Source organism: Lissotriton vulgaris, chromosome 4_1, assembly GCF_964263255.1.
Source record: "Lissotriton vulgaris chromosome 4_1, aLisVul1.2, whole genome shotgun sequence".
Taxonomy (NCBI): Eukaryota; Metazoa; Chordata; class Amphibia; order Caudata; family Salamandridae; genus Lissotriton; species Lissotriton vulgaris.
Window position 1 is genome coordinate 1,268,580,108 of NC_141691.1, and position 16,439 is coordinate 1,268,596,546.

The 16,439-nt window shown below is 45.0% G+C and overlaps 1 protein-coding gene across 1 annotated transcript in view; it reads right to left on the reverse strand.

The window, feature by feature from the left end:
- Nucleotides 1-13,494: 13,494 nt before the first annotated feature.
- Nucleotides 13,495-16,439, reverse strand: part of LOC147723123 (uncharacterized) — a 59,296-nt gene continuing 56,351 nt past the window's right edge. Inside the window, exon 2 of the mRNA XM_086967448.1 lies at nucleotides 13,495-14,207. Coding sequence (XP_086823574.1) covers nucleotides 13,495-14,124 — 630 coding nt within the window. The 5' untranslated portion in view covers nucleotides 14,125-14,207. The remainder of the gene's footprint in view (nucleotides 14,208-16,439) is intronic.

Below are 16,439 nucleotides of genomic sequence, written 5' to 3' on the forward strand. Positions count from 1 at the left end.
GAATGCTTAACGAGTATGGCTACTCCTCTAGCATATGTACTGTAGGATACAAAGTAGTTATTCCATCCCATGACCCTGCAAAAGCTTTTTTTAACTGTTGGAATCAAGTGGATCTCCTAGACGAACGCAAATATGACACCATGTCTATTTATGTAGGCCAGTATCTGGTTTTTTTTTTTAGGGTTGCCTAGCCCGCGTATGTTCCATGTAAGTAACTTGATCCCTACCATGTTAGGCTCTGACATGTGTGCCATAGTAAAAGCTGTGTATGATCAATGTCTTCTTGTATGTGGAATCGCCACAGTTGTCCCCCTATAAAAGACAAAAACTAAAAGATTTCCCAGTACCACCCACCCACACGATTATCCCAACTTTCAGTACAACCCCACTTATTTCCATAATTTCCTACATACAAAACATTGTGCACAGTGCTCGGAAGGGGGGCTAGTTCCTATTGACCTCTCCCATATCATGAAGTCCCCACCGGTGCCAAATTATATGATTAACATAGTCCTCTGTGGTCTGAGCCTGCACTACGTGTACAGTGGAGATCCTGAAAAACAAAAAATGCAGATCAGTAGAGCAGCCCTGCTGTTCATGGCTTAACTGTGTGATAGTCTATCTTTATAAGCTGTGTAAATCAGGTGCAGGCTTTTTATGTGGAGTCATTGTCTGCAGCCTCTTGGCTGTTACGCCAGCTTCCACTTTCGCTGTGGTGTAGTCTTTGAGCAGTGTGGGTAGATGAGAGTCCAAACTTTTAGTTTTTTTAACAAACATCAAAGCCTGTTTGTGGCTTGTAAAGATCTATGTATTATCGCAATGGATGCGGAGGCAAGCCAGGTAGAGCATGGCATATTTTACGTTCTTGGCCAGTAGGATCTTTCGGGTTTCCACGAATTTCCTTCAGGGCCTCCTGTATGGCTATGGGAAAAGCAGGATAGATTGAAATGTCTGAGCTCTGATAGGTGGGACGGCCTGTTCTCTCACTAAGTGCAGGGCTGCATCTTGATAGTTTGAGAGCCATACAATAATCGGTTGGGTAGGCAACTTGACCTTGGATCTGGGTACCAGTGATCTGTGGGCTCATTCGACCACCAGGAGATCTGAAAAGTAGTCCAAGCCAAAAATGTCTGCCAGCAAGGATTCAATGAAAAGTTCAAGTTTGCCCATGTTAGTGGTTTCTCGGTGTTGCACAATACAAAGGTTGTTCCTGCGAGCCCATGATTCTAAATCCGTATTTTTAGCCATCACTTTCAGGAGATTTTGTTCCAGATGGGTTGTGGCTTTAGTGGTGGGGTCTTCATCTTCAAGGATCGAGGTCCAGGTCTCTGCCTCCCGTGTGTCTAATCTGTCCTTCAGCAAATCAAACCGTGCATTTAAGTGGCAGTTTTGGTACCAGTGTCAACAAGGCAGGATTTCATTCAAGTAGGATCAACTTGGTATCTTGCTCTGGATGCAGTGTGGCTGCCATCAGTGCACCAGGCATGGGTTAGGGTGGCCTGGAATGCAAGGCATTCAGTCTCTACTGCTGGAACAGAAGTGTGCTCACTTTGGGGTAATTTTTGTCCATTGTGTACCCTCCGGGAACATGGATTTTTTCCAGCTACGCACCACAGTGTTCCACAAAGGTGTCCCGTGGTAAATCTTCCTGGAGTAATCGAATGGGCATTCAATCTGTGTCACTCACAGCACCTGTGGTGTACAAGTGGGGCCCTGCCAGAAAAGATTATCTGACCAACCCCGGGGGCACCAGGTTTTAGTGGAGGGGTCCCACTGTCCCCTGCAGGAGTAGCAGTGGGATTTGGTGGGTTGGGGCATCACTCCTACCTTCATGTTGGCCCATCCTGGGACCTCCCTTTGGCCTACTCCCGCACATTAGGGGCTATGGGTGTGCTGCTCTTCATTGTTCTTCACCCGATGAGGCAGTCATCTCGCCCCAAGAATCAGGGGATATCACCTCCGTACCCACAGCAGCTCTCAGGCCAACAGACATGCCCACACCCAAATTTCTTCAGCAGTTCACAGGAGTGCTCAGAGGCTCAGATACCCTCATTGGTGATGTCAGATGGGTCTGTGGCTGTCTGACAGTCTTTGATGCCCATTCAGACTCCCCAGCAGATTTTCCAGAGGACAGGATGCAAGATTTTTGATGCTGCAGAGACAGAGGTTCATGTTAAGCTGGTATTTTAGCTGGCGCGTAGCCCTGCCCCCATGCACTGATATCTTGAACTGCTACACCCACCAAGCCAAACCAAACTTGTATGTGCAGATTTTGATCATTGGAAGATGCAAGCGTACAATGCAATATATGCACACTCAATATTGAAACCGTTCCACATCATATACTTCAACTACCCTCATTTTTTACTCTTTATTACAGATGCAGTGTGCTATTCACCTTAGAGAAACTGGGTTCCTATCAATATGCATAAAAACAGGCTTCTGCTCTGAGCTGAGCTGGCCAGCTCAGCTCAGAGCAGAAGCCTGTTTTTATGCATCTTCATAGTCTAAAGTGAATGAATGTAACCTGATATTTCTCTTGGATACTGCATCATATTAGACTGCACAGTTCAGAAACAAAACGACACACCATGCTCACGGTTTCCAAACTATACTGTCTGAAAATCAAGCCCTTATTTCGAGAAAATCAGGCTAAAGATTGCTTGCAAGTCCAAAACGGTGCAAACCAAGAGAGTTGCAGTAATAAGCGTACCCAATGGTGCAAACCAAAAAAGTGGGTGACCTTGGTCGAATCGACTAAAAATGAAAGCGAGCAACCAAAATCTTTGGATAAAACTACATTGTTGCCAAGAAGAATGCCACTACTGAAAGAGCAAATCTTGTAAAGGAATGAGTTGCAATAGATATATACTTGCGACGAAATGAAATAAAAAGGTTTAGCAAGGAGCTTGCACACCAGGAAATGCTTGATAAAGGAACACTAAACAAGAGTAGTGCCGGGAACGTTATACCTGGAAGATTGCAGCAAGAGGACAATTATGTGGTCTACAATATAAATGAACTATTCACTCAAATGTAGTGAGACACTAAAGAGGATATTAAACAGGGGGAAAAAACATCAAAGTTCAGCTTAAGAAGGCATCTAGACACATGGACTGCTAAGGATTTGCCGAAAGAAAGAAATTTGAATGAAAAGGGAAGACATGGGGGCGTGGCCAAGTGCGAGCTGTGATGGCCACGTAGTCTAGGAGCTCCGTGGTCAATGAGCCCTGTAACTATCCTGTGGGCTTATCCTGTAGTCCAGAGTGTCTCCCTCGGGACCGGACAGGTGTCGGAGCCGGGGCGGCTCATCTCTGAGGCATTTGTTGACCCTGCAGGGTAGTGGAAAGTACGGGTCGCTGGCGGCTGGAGGTAGGCCTGTAAGCCGGGACCCACAGTGTGAGCCCCGGCCGGACAACAAGGAACTTCCGGTCCGGCCGGAAGGTGGCGCTACGGAGGTTGAAGTGCCACATCGGGTCGTGGTCTGGCCCCTTCACTGCCCACGATTGACTCTGGCTCTATTAGTAACGTGGGGGCACTTCAAAGGGAAAGCAGTGGTGAAAGTGCTGCGGCGGCCGCGATCCAGGTGGATGCCGCATTTGGCGATCACAGCGGGCCCCGAGGGAGGGAGTGGTTTCCCCCCTCCCTGATGTCGTTTTACTGATCTGGTGAGGCCTTTTCCTTCTGCCCCTCATAGACATCGTTCTTTTGGATTCTGCAACCTAGGTGGAGACGAACCTCTCTCCCCCTCCCTCACCCCTTCCTATCTCCTTTTTCGGGCCATCACGGCCATTTTGTGCATTATGGGGCACCTGAAGATTGAACAGTTGTGGGATTGAGTTTGTGCCCATCGGGGCGCCTCTTGATGCCGACTGCTGGGTCAGTGGGGACTTGCCGCCTCCTTCCCCTCCACCAGAACTGAATATCTGGAACATCGCGCTGTGTGGGGTTGCGCTGCAAGCCTCACGCGGGCACTGCTGGATGCGGTGTCTTCAGGAAGGGGGGAGTCTTGGTGGTATTGGATTGATGATGAACAAAACAGGGATTGGAAGGTCCAAGGGAACATTTACCGATCACACACAACTGTAGCCCCCTAAACATACCTAACAACAAAGAATAGTGGTGGGTCAAAAAAACAGAAATGACTCGCTGTGCAACTGACAGGCTATGTTGATCAACTATATTTGTGACCTAACATTACTCGAGAAGGAACTTCATTCATGTTTTGAAGAAAAATACCCATCAGTTTTAGACCTGTCGCGCCCTTTTCATCATATGGGTGCCTTCATACCACGAAGGAAGATGGTCTCCACCAGTCATTAGAATGTTAGACTGGAGCTGGACCCAGTGATGTATATCCTTACTATGGGCGACAGGAGACTACTGTTAAGCAGTGCAAGTGAAAAGTGTAGGGTGTAACAAAGTGACAAGGTGCTGTTTAAAATTAGATAGACAGGAGGAAAACAAATTTAATAGACACCTCGCTGCTTCTAAGTCAATAAAAAAGTGAACACATGAATGAAGTACCTTCTCGAGTAATGTTAGGTCACAAATATAGTTGATCAACATAGCCTGTCAGTTGCACAGCGAGTCATTTCCGGTTTTTTGACCCACCACTATTCTTTGTTGTTAGGTATTGGATTGATGCCTCCTTCGCTTGGGCTATGGCTTTGCTTTGAGCGGATAAACAGAGGTGGAGCTGTGACGTTGGGTGCTGATCCTTTGGGCCGGTAACATGACTGTGGAGGTGTCCCCTCCCCACTTGCCCCCCCTCCTCCTTTGTTTTGTGACTGTCCTCCCCTGGCTGATCTCCTGGGTATATGGAGTGATCTGGGTGCAGCTGACTGGCAGTGCTTTGGGGGTCACTGAAACCGGTTTTGCCCGTGTCTACACGGGGCTGTGTTGTTTGTCCCTGCTGCAGTCAGTCCTGAGGTGCCTGTGTCCTGTGTTGCTGAGTTTGGATTATCCTCTGGCTGGTTCTAGGCTGGCCCTGGATTGCACGCTGACCATTGGGGCATGGAGCGAGTGAAGGAAACCGGGACTAGGGGGGCGAAGCCGGTCCAATCTAACAAAGTTGATCGGTACACTGTCACTAAAGACATGCCTACAGGAAGGTTGTCAGAGGAATCGGCGAAGGGGACATCGACCGGGGATGAATCTGAACTATCTCTCAAAGACGTCATGGACACTATATCTGGGGTTAAGACCTCACTTGATAATAAAATGGACTCAAAGGCCATAGACATCAACTTAATTTGTGCAAACATGGGGAAACTGGATGAAAAAGTGAAACAGGTTGAGCTTACCAACTCTAGCATTGTGGAGGATGTCACTCAGTTGCAGAAAGAGGTTGGAGAATTGTGTGATTCCCGTGTGGCATTTGACCTCAAGTTAGATGACTATGAAGGCCGCCTCCACCGAAATAATCTGCGCATCTTGGGTGTGCCTGAGAAGTCGGAGGGGGATACCCCAGACTTGTTTGCCGAGGAACTTATTCTCAAACGTCTGCAGCCGAAGGGACTCAGTACGTTTTTCGTTGTTGAGCGGGCGCACAGGGTCCCTGGCGGCCGTCCGCTCCCCCGCGGCCCATGTTGGCCAGAGTCCTCAATTTCCGTGACAGAGATGCCATTCTTCAATGCTCAAGGGCCAGCGCTCCCCTCAAGTATGAAAACGCCACTATTGCTTTCTTCCCAGACTTCACGCAGAGGGTACAGAAACAGCAAAAATCTTTGTCAGTGAAGCGTGGTCTGCAGGAGAGAGGCATGAAGTACTCTATGCTGTTCCCGGCCCGTCTTTGTGTGGAGGCGGATGGTAGAGTATGGTTTTTTGATCAGTCAGACTGTGTCGGAGTGGCTGGAGGTTCGTGGCCCTCCGGATCGAGCGGACCATGGGGGCGATGGTGGTGTTGCGGCTTAGTTTTCCTGATTGGATGTTTGATCCTGTGCCTGGTAGGTGTGGGGGGGGTGTTGGGGAAGTGGGAGGGGAGGACTTCTTTTGGGTGTGAGGTATAATGTTTGCATAATTGTATTCACTACGGACTCATTCTTAGGGAGGTTTTCTTTTTTGGGGCGCTGACTGGAGCTCTAGAGACTTATCCTCCTAAGTACCTTTTTCGTTCTTTCTTTTGAATGTTAAGGGAGACAGGCACTCTGCTTTTTCAATGGGCAATTTGAAGCCTAGTGGGCAGGGCAGCGGGGCGGGGGGATGTTGGGGAGGATGGTTTGTTTCACCAGTTGGGTGGATAGTTTGTGGCATCATTGTGTGGTACTTGCTTAATATGTTGCATACAGAGGATTGTCAACTTTTTTTCACAAACGATGATGGGGGTAGGGAACTAAAGGTTTTGAGTTGGAATGTGAATGGGTTGGGGGACAAAATTAAACGCAGTGTGGTTCTTCAGTATCTTAAACGTCAAGCGCCAGATGTGGTGTTGCTTCAGGAAACACACTTAGTTGGTAATACATGCAGGGCTATGCAGAGAAAGGGGTACAAGCTGCTGAGACACGCTGGATTCACTTCGGGCTTCAGGGGGGTAGGCATCCTTATACGGAAGGCACTTCCCTTGGTGATAGATTCCACATGGGGAGATGACAGAGGAAGATATTTCGGGATTGCGGGTCAGTATGAGGGACTGGTTCTTACCCTCTTGTCTGTCTATGTACCCCTGGGTATGCAGAGCACCTCCTTTGCCGACTTTAGCAAAATTCTGCTTGAGTTGCCAGTTGGACTTTTGATCCTAGGTGATGATTTCAACGCCGTGGTCTCTGGAATCAAGGATAGGCATCCCCCACGGGACATAGGGCGAGCCATGCAATGGTTACCGGACTTTATTGATGCCATGGGTTTGGTGGATGGGTGGAGGTTGCTCCACCCTGGTCAGAAGCAATACACATTTCACTCTGGTGCACACCACAGCCTCTCCCGTCTGGATTATTGTTTGGTGACGGCGGCCTGAGCATCTTATCTCACCGAGGCTGTTCATCTCGCCCGGGGCATTTCTGATCATTCTCCGTTGTGGTTCCGGTTTAATATTGCTTCGGGAGTAGTAGGTAGGGTGGCCCCCATTAATCCCTGGTATTTACGTAATCCCAAACTTCGGAAGGACCTCATCAAGGCCCTACATGATTATTTTGTGGATAATGAAGGGTCGGTGTCCTCTTCTGTCTCCCTCTGGGAGGCCTTTAAGACAGTCATTAGAGGTCAGGCTTTGTCATTGATAGCTGGAACAAAAAAGGAAAGGAATAGGGAGGTTTTGGATGCGGAAGCTGAGATTAATCGGTTGGAAGGGGAACTGGAGCTGGGGGTAACGCAGGCTAAATTAAATCTTTTGAGCCTCAAGCGGTATGATTATAAATCACTGGTTACAGATAGAGCCAGGGCGTTTGGCAGGGAGCAGCAGGGCAGGCTTTACGACCTGGGGGATAATGCAGGGAAGCTCATCGCTTGGTTGGACAAAAAGGACTTGGCGGACCGAGTTGTCCCAGAAGTGGTTACGGAGGAGAGAACCTTGCTTACGGATCCACAGAGTATTGTCAATAGTTTTGGGGCCAGGGAAAAAGGGATCCTGCCCAGGGATCAGAGCGTCGCTTCAGTGGTGGTGATTCATAAGGCGGGTAAACCCAAGAAGTACTGAGCCTCCTATAGGCCCATTTCTTTATTGAATGCTGAACCTAAAATTTTGGCCAAGCTTCTCTCTTATAGGTTGGTGAAAGTGGTTAGTAAGTTGATCCACCCAGATAAGTCGGGCTTTATCCCCCACAGAAACACAGCTCTAAATTTGCGTCCGTTGCATGGGGTGATAGCCAGGGCCCACACTTTGCTGGAACCAGCCGCAATTGTTTCGCTTGATGCAACGATGGCTTTTGCTACAGTAGGATGGTCCTATTTGTGGGTGGTCCTGGCTAAGTTTGGATTTGGCCCCGAATTTATCAGCCCGGTGCGCTTGCTGTATACGGAGCCGCTTGCCCAGATAGTTGTCAATAATCGGGTATCGGCGTCCTTTCATCTCGGTCGTGGCACTCGGCACAGTTGCCCACACTCTCCCCTCCTTTTCTCGTTGGCTCTCGAGCCTCTAGCGGCTTGGTTGCACTAGAAACCGTCCATCCGGGGCATTCAGTGGTCCCCCGATTGGGAGGACCGAATCTCTCTTTATGCTGACGACATGTTGCTCTATTTGACCTCTCCCCGGAAGTCACTCATTGTCCTATGTGACGTCCTAGCTTCTTTTAGTAAGAACTCCAGCCTCTCTATTAATTGGAGTAAATTTTTGTTGTTTGTTTTGAGAGGTGATCTTCCGGTCCCTCCGCAAAACTGTCCCATTCAAATTAATAAGGACAGATTCAAATACTTGGGTATCTTCAGCTCTCTTGAACCAGCGGTCAGATAAGCTCAAAATCTTCTTCCCCCCTTGCAGCGGCTTAGAAGGGATATCGCCAATTGGAAGAAACTCCCGCTCTCTTTGTTGGGGCTTTGCCTCGTTTCCTTTATGCACTTCAGAATACTCTGGATGTGGTGCCAGCTAGCTATTTCCGTGAGGTTGAAGGGTTGCAGCTTAGTCTCTTGTGGGAGGGCAGACCCATATCGCTTTAGCCAAACTGACGCGTCCCTGGTATGATGGAGGCGTTGCCCTCCTGGACATTAATCGGTATTATTGGGCCTCTCAGCTGTCTGCGATCAACCATGGAATGTTTGGTCCTATCTCGGATACTGACTATGCCATGGATAAATGGCTTCTTCCCGGATGTAGCTACAAGAGGGCGTTATATTCTAAGCCAACTAAATTGCGTCTGACAGGGCCCGCTAAGCATGCTGTCCGTATTTGGTACGATGCCATGAGTTCTCTGGGATGGAGGGACAAATTGACACTAGCCACCACGTTATTTAATTCTGAGCTGCTAGGTAAGCTCTGGAATACGAAAGGATTTGATAATTGGGACTTTATAGGGATCTCCACTACAAGGACATCTGGGGCAAAGGGAGGATTAAGTCCTTTGAAGAACTGCAGGCTGAATTCGAGCTGACGAACTCTGAGTTGTTTCGTTATGCACAAATTCGGCATTCTTTACAGGCTGTTCTGCCTCTTGACGCTGATCTTCCAGAGGCCTTACCCTTTGAGGACATAACTTTGGATGGTTACCTCCCCGACAAGACTAGCTCCCTGATTTATAAGAAGCTAATTAATCACAGGGCTGATCTGCTTGGGGAGTTGAGGGATAAGTGGGTGCGAGACGGAATAGAACTTGACGATGAGGACTGGCAGTCGGCTGTGTCCTCCCCTAAAGTAGTTGCCATTCCTGCGCGGCTGCGACTCGTCCAACTTAAAATACTGCATAGGGTTTATACTACGGGCCCCCGCCTGGTGCGGATGGGTCGGTCTAACACCGACTTGTGTAAATGGAAGTGTGGTCTGGTTGGGACATTCCTCCACATCATCTGGGAGTGTAGATATGTTGCTGAGTACTGGCGTAGGATACACATCACTATTCATGACGTCTTGGGGGTCTCCTTTCCACTGGAGGTGAGGATATGCCTCCTTAACATATGGGAACCTACGGATCTCAATTCCGCACAGACACAATGGGCTACAGTGAGCTTCATGATAGCGAAAAGGGACATTGCCCAGCAGTGGGGTTCGGAAAAGCCTCCCACCCTTGAGACCTGGAAGAATAACTTGGACTGGTGTATGTTCTGTGAAACAACTGATTGTGTCAAGGGGTCACCCCCCTAAGTGGGCGTTGCTATGGGGACCGTGGAATGCCTACAGGGGAGAGATCTGTGTGCCACCTAGAACAGCTGTTTTTGATGTACCCCCCATCTCCGTAATGTCTTTAACATGTTTGTACTTTTACGTAGTATTCCCCCGGATCGTGGATTATTTATCATGATAACACTCCTCTGTTCTGTGTTTTTACTGATGCCGGATTTAAATAAAAAAAAATGTTAAAAATAGAAAAGGGAAGACAAGATTAGGGGTACTGCCAGCAGGATACAAAAGGACTCACACAGAGATGAAAAATATCTACCTTGCAGACCATGATCCAAACATCATCTAAACACTAGAAACCACATTGACGTAGTCCCTTCGGATACGCGCCGCCAAATAGGAAACGCTTACTGTGTACTCATGCCAAGTTCCAATTTACCCAAATGTATAGTGTCACATCCCAAATAGGTTCCTATGGCGACTGAAGGCATGTGCAGGGTCATTACTCTAACCTGAAAGGATGCAGCAGACAGTGCTACTGCCCACAATATAGGTAGATGCGCATACAATGTAATACATAACCTATTGGTATTATTCAATGAGCATCTTCCACGACGAGCCGCCCAGAAGGAGAAAAATACTCAAGGGGAAAATCATTGAGACCTCGCAACATTTAGGACTTACGAGGAGGATGAATAAGTGTACCAGAGAGTGAGACACCTTGAGAAGGTAAGAGGAGTATATATAGAAAAGGGGGAGCCTGGCTGCATTTACAAGGATAAAAAAGGCAGTCCTGCAATTTAAAAACATTGGAAATAGTAATCACAGTTTTATGATTTTCATAGTGCGGGTCCACCCCCTCGGATGATCCATGTAGCAATCAACAACAAAATTCCAAGTTTGTTTTTTGTTGATTTATTCACAATACTGCACGCGAGTGAACTGGCACACAATGCATGTTCAGGTGCAAAGAGATGTCGACTGTTTAATGAATGTATATATGCCCACGAAAAACGTGGCTTGTTCTTATCCTTATTTTTACATTATGTGTCTGTCTGGTGTCTTGCTTCTTTAAAACACACATGCGATATGTTATATATGCAAATTGTTTCCCAAAAAATCTGGACCTACAATTTGAAACTAGGACAATGCAAATAAATTAATACAATTTACTCTGAAAAATTGTCATATGAGGGCATTAGGGGTGGCTCAAGGAGGGCTGCACACGTCCCCTTTATATGTCTACCTACATTGCAATAATGATTATTATCGGTTTCTCATAATCTTGTTTTTACAGTATTGATCGCAAGAGGTGACTGTCTCCATAACTGAATGGGTTCGTAAGTACAAACCCTCATTTTGCATGCCGTAGCATGCATGCATGTTTTATCCCTAGGTCCTGACGAAAGCCACATTGACCCTTACAGCCACTTAGATGGAACGCTAAAACATATATTTTCTAGCTAATTGGTCCTGAAGAATGCCCCGATACTTGTAGATCCTAGTGAGGGCAGAAACATGTCGACCTTCCTCATCGTCTAACTTTTGAATTCAACAGTTAGCGGTCTGCTTTTTAACTATGACAGGGGCACTCGGAGAATAAAGTTGTTACGGAGTTCCCTTAGTCATTTTTAACACACTTTTTTCGTATTGTTTAGCGCTGCACTTGTTATTTTTGGTTCTTAACCCTCTTCACTTGGCAAGAGTCTATGGCTATGGGTTTCATGGTATGCTCGGTCGGGCTAGCCATCCTCTGATTGATAAACAGCTGAGGGTTTTCCAGTCATTTTCCTAGACTGTGGACCCGCATCAAGAGGAGGCCAAACCCAAATGATGATAACTCACATATTGTGAATGATGGGTTCTGGGCAACACAGCTTTCTCCTCTTTCCCTGAGGTGGTTGATACCCTAACCCTTTGACATACATTCTGCTTACTTGGTCTCCTCCGCTCACTCTTTTACCCGATCCCTAGACCTAAGGTGTTATGTGGTATAGTAAAATATCTGAACCCATGATTACAGATCAATTACCATTTACTAGTCCTTTCAGGACCTTGTAATGAGGGACAGTTGTCATCCATGTTAAAAGTACCACCTGTTTGGTGTAACCCTTTTGCCCATAGTCTAGCACTGCACTCATGAGCAGGAATGTAATTCATCTGGAGAATGCATGTGAGAAACAGGAAATCATATTGAGATCATTAAAGTGATAAAAGGAGGAGCAGACTGGCATATAGTATTTGCACAAGGTTTTTTTCAACTTCAAGCCTTTCTTCCATTTACCAAGCATGGTTGTAACTAATCCTGTCTAGGAAATTCTGTCATCTGATGAGGTAAATATTTGTAAAAGCTTATAAGTATTCATGTGTGATAATTTGGCTTTGAATTGTACTGTGAAGTCTAGACCACGCGAAGATACGAGCACCTGAAGTGACTTCGGGTTGTCACCATTTTTTAGCATTAGCTACCTAAAGGGCTTTAGGTCTGTTTGTGTGGTGCAGGTTGCATCAAACAGATAATTATAGAACCTCTGAAATGTCCATATGATTGTGTAAACCTATTTTTCCAATCACCAACTCGTTCTGCTATGAAGGTAGGAGAGGGCATCTGAAGAAAGCCAACGTTTGAGTCTTTTTAACCCTGAAATATTGTGCAAGTTAAATGCCCTGCTAAGGTGGCTTCTTGGATATCAAGCAGCCAGTCTATTATATAGAAGGTTGCTTGAGTTAACACCTAGTGAGTCTTACAAGGCCCCCCACCCCAACTTGAAATCTGCCAGTCTAAATAAGGTTGACCCAGCTTGTGCACAAGATACACCACTAAGTTTTGTCCCATCTGTCACTTGCTTATCTGTTTGTGAGCTTTGCTCTCTAGCAGCCCTCAGGTAGGCCAGGGGGTCGTTTCAGTTAGCAGTGTCTAAATAGGTGACATAGAAGTCTTCTAGCCTCGCAAGAAGGACATTAACCAACCACTGAAGAGAGGGACTGGAATTCTTCACCTCAGTTTGCGTGACCCAGAACAGGTAAAGAAACCATGGGTTCCAAATACCATTTTCTTATTTGCACCAAGCTTAAGAGCAACCTCCTGAAAGGACTGATCAGACTAAAGGTGCATAACGTTCTTGTGGTGCCAAGCATGTTCACAATCTCATTTGCCGGAAGGAATTGGAAGGGCATAAGTGTTGGTGGTTCACGCAGAACTATCAATGTGTTAACACTGGGCTTTTGTCATGGACACCGTGAATTCTCCAAGACTTTTAGTTCAAGGATTGGTATTTCTGCCTCAATGCAGCCTTCAACCTCATCGAGAATCTTCATATGGCCTTTTGCAGACGGATCATCTCCAGTGACGAGGCTGTGTGTACTCACTGTCATCAAACCTGAGATCAATGACAAAAGGCCTGAGCATTAACTCAACACTGCTCTGCACTCTTCATTTTGCACAGGTGCCATCTGGTGTGATAAGCAAGTCACAACTATGAATAGCAGAAAAAGCAACTTAGCTTCTCATCTTCCTATGGCTCAGTTTTAAAGGTAATCTGCTAATTAGGTATCTTCCTCTTTGAGATACGATCAAAGCCATACAACAATATATTACAACCACCATGTGAATGGATACAACACTGAAGAAGATAACCAATATCCTAACGATATGCAAGTGAACTATGAGTAATAAGACAATTTGAAACTCCAAGGAACTTTTCCTATTCCTTTTACCCATTCCTTTTTCCACGCTCAAGTAGATACTTAAAACCATTTGTGAGTTGATTAGTTATTTTATCTCAACACTTTCATAAAATAATTAATACCTGATCATTTGTAATTGGAATGGATACAAAGTAATTAGGTCGCTTTTTTTTGGCTTCATTTTCTCTAGTACTGTCTGGCTGTTTCTCTACTCTTTTGCAGTTCTCCTTCTGCTCCTCTTGTTCCTTAAGGTTTTCCTGCGGCTCCTCTGGCCCTCTGAGGTTCAGCTGCTCTTCCTCTAGCCCTTTGTGGTTCTCCGGCTGCTCCTCTGGGTCATTAGGGTTCTCCTGCTCTCCTGGCCCTTTGTGGTTTTCTGGCTGCACTTCATGCTCTTTATTGTTCTTCTGTTGCTTCCTCTCCTCTGTCAATCCTTGAGCTTTGCCAAGATCGTCAACAATTTTTGGTGCTTTATCTGTAGAGAATTGCTCAAGAGACAATATCACATTTTGTTCTGCCTCATATTTGGCCTGCTCCTGATTCACTCCTTCTGAATTTGCTCTAACTTCATGCGCCTGTGACATTTGATTAAGAGGCACTATGCATTTTACTTTCTCCATAAATTCAGGCATTTCCTGGTAATTAGGACTTGCTTTTTCTATCCTTTCTGAATTCTGTCTCAGACTTTTGTCTTCCCTTCTTGGTCCTTGTTCTTCCAACACGAGTTTCTTCAGCATTTGTGACAATCGAGATTTTCTCTTCCTCCTCCTCCACAGCCATCTTCCTTTCTTCCTGGGCTTGGTATCTTTTTTATAAGAAACTAAATGGGAAAACAGAATTTCCTAATCAATATGCATGTGTTTTGCATAAACAGACAAAACAGGTTCCTAGTGCATTACATTTACCAATCCATATGGCTACTAAATTAAACAGTGTAAAAAACCTAAAAGAATGCAACAACTCACACCATTTGGCTCTACTCATATGCATAAATCAAGAGCATTCATGTTTAAAGTTATACATCAAGAATAGATCACTATATTAATCATTAAACACACCGTGGCCTCACACCCCACTTTGTATTATGTTTAGTAGCACTTCAATTGAATTAGACAAGTATTTACAAAATGCTATTGCAAAACATGGATCTGGCGACCTTTGCTTCTCCTATATTTTCTATGCATTATTCTCCACAACGGTTGCGGAGGTCTCGGCACACGTAGATTTACGTTTAAGTAGTAAATGAGGAAGGAACCTGGGAGAATGTCTGGAAAATGGGAAATACTTTCTCCTACATTGGAGAGAATTAGAGAGATAAAGGAGAAGCTTGGGGAGAGAAATGCAAATATATAAGCTCACACACAAAACGGTAAGCCTATTGCTATGCACTTCTACATTTATTACAGCCTGAAAAGGACCCAAAACTGTTGTAAATGTACTCCAGCACAGGCTTGCAATGTGCCTATCAACATACAGGGCCACTCATAGGTACTGCAATGCACTCCCTTAGAAAATAATGGAGATAGGGACTAAATATAACAACCCCATGGAAATAACATTAAAATGCATTTAAAATAAAAATATATATATATATTTCACTGTTGAGTAAAAATCCATTTAACATTCTTTTGATTAAATACATTAATATTTATATTTGTATTTAAGAATACATCTCAAACTGCACAGAGAATTACAATTAAACAATTTCTCATAAAATGTATTAATGAAATGTAAAAATGATAGTGAGGGTGAGATTTCTTTTACTTACTGTGCAAATATTTTATATAATTATTACAAATTTAATTTGATGAGCTAATATGCTGTAACCTTTAGGTTTAGAGCTGATTAATTTAATCTAAATGTGTATCTTATATTAAAATATTTTAAATATATTTGTATAATTATTCAATTTTATTACATTTCTCTACAATTTATCACAGGGTAATCTGTGCCGGTGGTGGAGACCTACGCCTCTGTGTAAAAAATATTAGCATTAATTTTACACTTGTAAATCTTGTTCTATCGGGCTCCACCCCCTACTTCGGCGGGGGAGGGGCATGTAAACCTGTAAATAGAGGTCAATTCAAACACACTGAAATAGTGAATAGCAAAAAAATGTAACCTTGGAATTTTCTTTGATGGTCGCTAAATGAAATATAGTGATGAGCTGGAAGGCTAAAAGCACACCAGATGGTATGGTGGCTGTGGTATGTTTCGAACTGGCCTAAAGCCGAGCTGTCAACTTTAATGGCCCTCTGCTGGAGAATATGGGGACCTTCTCCGAATACATGGGATCTTGCAGGCTCTGGAGGGTAAATGACACACGCCTGCCATGGACCATACCCTGGTGAGGTTCCTAAAGGTAGAAAGAATTAAAGAATTTTTATGTTAATGGCATGACCTTAATATTGCTTTAGACATGTAACATTTGTGTGGCTAATTGTTGAACTTATGCACACGCATTGTGATGTATGGCAGGTATTATTAATTTGCTGCTGTTACTTGGCAGATGGCCATGTTAGAATGATAAAATCAAAATTTTAAAAGTGTGCTAGCTATTGGTGAGGGGAATTCATGGAGTTGCATAAAAACTTCGCAAGATTTAACGGAGTTCCACCTATGGGCGGAAAATATTAGCATTACCCTGCTTGCTCTACAGCTGCTTGCTCTAAAAGGTAGACCTCAGTGTGAACTACACCATGAGGTGCATAAGAGCAAGCGACTATCAAGTTCCTTTTGCTGCTGTAGAAAATCTGTTTGAGTAACAGCAAATCTGCTCCAGAAGGAGCCCTCTGACCGAGATGGCACTACAGCCAGAGTTAGAAAATCGCACTAGGAGACATCAAATTGCACTCGCCAGCTTCCATTTATGGAGCTTTGCAGGAAAGTAATTCCACCATGCAGCTATTGGCAAAATTTGGCCAGAATTCTGCGTTAAAAGATAACGCGGAGAAGCCAGATTTCATAAGCGGAATATATTATATATATATATATATTCACAGAAAAAACATAGGTTTCAGGGGTGTTAGAGTTAGCAAGACATTTCACTCAT